This window comes from Mandrillus leucophaeus, unplaced genomic scaffold, assembly GCF_000951045.1.
Source record: "Mandrillus leucophaeus isolate KB7577 unplaced genomic scaffold, Mleu.le_1.0 Scaffold273, whole genome shotgun sequence".
Classification (NCBI taxonomy): Eukaryota; Metazoa; Chordata; class Mammalia; order Primates; family Cercopithecidae; genus Mandrillus; species Mandrillus leucophaeus.
The window spans coordinates 1263002-1265042 of NW_012102843.1; the positions used below are offsets into that span (position 1 = coordinate 1263002).

Here is a 2041-nt window from a genome sequence, read left to right on the forward strand (position 1 = left end):
GCCTCCCAAAGTGCTGGGATTACAGGCGTGAGCCATCATGCCCAGCCTCTCATTTACTTTTTAGAATAACCCAGTGAGAGAGATTGTTTAAAGCCATTTTTAAATATGAGAAAATTGAGGATTAAATTTCCACACTTACAAGGAATTTGCATAACCTTTATGATAATTATTATAAGACAAATTTTTTTAATTCACTTTCATATGTCATATGATATCAGATGGAACAAAGACCAGAAAAAGTGTTTCTCCCTTTTTTAATAAAATGAAGGTGTAAAATTATTGGCCAAAAAATGCTCAGAGATTTTACAGATGTCCATTTCTACTCATATTGTATCTGATACTCAGTGACTTTAGAAGAGAAAGCAACCTTGTTATAGCTTTGCAAGCTATTTTACAAAGTAGATTTATTTCTCATTTTCCAACATACTGTCAATAATCAAGAGACAAGGTTTTTTTGTGTGTCTTTGTTCAAAATGAATGATGAAATTTCTTCAGCTGGGTTTATTAAGAACTTTTTCCTCCTGTGATTTAGAAACATCAAATAATGTCCCAGCAATAATGTCATCTTTATGGAAGAAATTGGACCATACACTTTCTCAGATCAGGTAATAAGCTATTAGAATGTGCCTAATGATTTTGGAATTCAAATACACTTTGGGTTTAAATCTTCTTGAGACCTACACAGTATACTTATGTAACACTTATGCAGTTTTGAAATTACTGTAGAGGTTGCTGGTACTGTGGAGGCTACTGACTGACATAATTTAAAATAAATAGCATACTTTTAATAAAATACTTAGAAAACTAAGCTATGTAGTAGTTTAATGACATTTCCAAGTTTCCATAGCAATTTAGAGGCAGATATATTGTTAGAATACAAATCACCTAATCCCAGGCCACTGTGAATTCCCTTAGGCAGCTGTCTCTTTATTACATATTCACAGAATTGATGCATTGAACCCATGCCCACTTGATTTCTTAACTTGAAATAAGCTTGAAGAAGAATGCTAATTCTGAAATCTTCTGGTATCAATTTTATGAAAATCTCCTATTTGACAATAGAATTTGTTATGAAAACCATAGTCTCTTAACCTTTCTTTCAGAGATATAAGTGACTACCCCACCTAACTTCAGCATGGGTTTCATTTTCTTTCTCTGCTTAAACTGCTAAAATGGCTCCAAATGCTTTCTACTTAACTCTGGACACATCTTACTTGGTAGTCTTATCTTTATATTTCTCTTTCCTGACTCGAGTTTTATGGATCTTGTTGGAGACTTATTTGACATATTTTTTATGATAATGGCACGGTGTCTGTGACTTTATCAAATAAAGGGATGGGCCACTCTGATTCATACTAAAATAATTAACTTGTACTGTGAATTTTTCCATGTTTGTTTGCATCTTCTTTAGGGGTTCAATAAAATAATTTCATAGCCATAAATTTAATAAAAGCTGGATGTCCTCTGACATTAACTTGGGGATTCCGAAGTATTTATATATGGAGTCATGGAAAATCAGAATTTCTCAATGGGAAGGCATCTCTGTAATTGTGAAAGATAATAGAAAATGTATACTTTGTATATTCTTACTTAAAAATGTAATATGCAGAGTTTCTAAAGTTAAATTATATTCTTTTTATTTTTTCAAGAGGTAGGGTCTCGCTCTGTTACCTAAGCTGGAGTGCAGTGGTGTGATCATAGCTCTCATAGCCTTGAACGCCTCAGCTCAAAAGTTTCTCCCACCTCAGCCTCCCAAGTACCTAGGACTACGGGCGCATGCCACCTGGCTAATTTTTATTTCGTTTCATAGAGACAGTCTTGCTATGTTGCTCAGGCTGGTCATGAACTCTCAGCCTCAAGTGATCCTCTCACCTCAGCCCCCCAGCGTGCTGGGATTACAGGCATGAACCACCGTACCCAGCCCAGATTGCATTCTTAACGTAATGTCAAGGCACTCTAACGCATATTACGTTGGATAGAAACTTGTTAATTAAAATTATGTGTGTTGTGAGTGTGTCTACATGCCACTATTTTTCTCCTA

The 2041-nt window shown here is 34.9% G+C and overlaps 1 protein-coding gene across 1 annotated transcript in view; it reads left to right on the plus strand.

Moving 5' to 3' along the window:
- NPAT (nuclear protein, ataxia-telangiectasia locus) overlaps positions 1 to 2041 on the plus strand; it is a 106690-nt gene that overhangs the window by 47205 nt on the left and 57444 nt on the right. The window contains exon 4 of the mRNA XM_011984760.1: positions 496 to 605. Coding sequence (XP_011840150.1) covers positions 496 to 605 — 110 coding nt within the window. The remainder of the gene's footprint in view (positions 1 to 495; positions 606 to 2041) is intronic.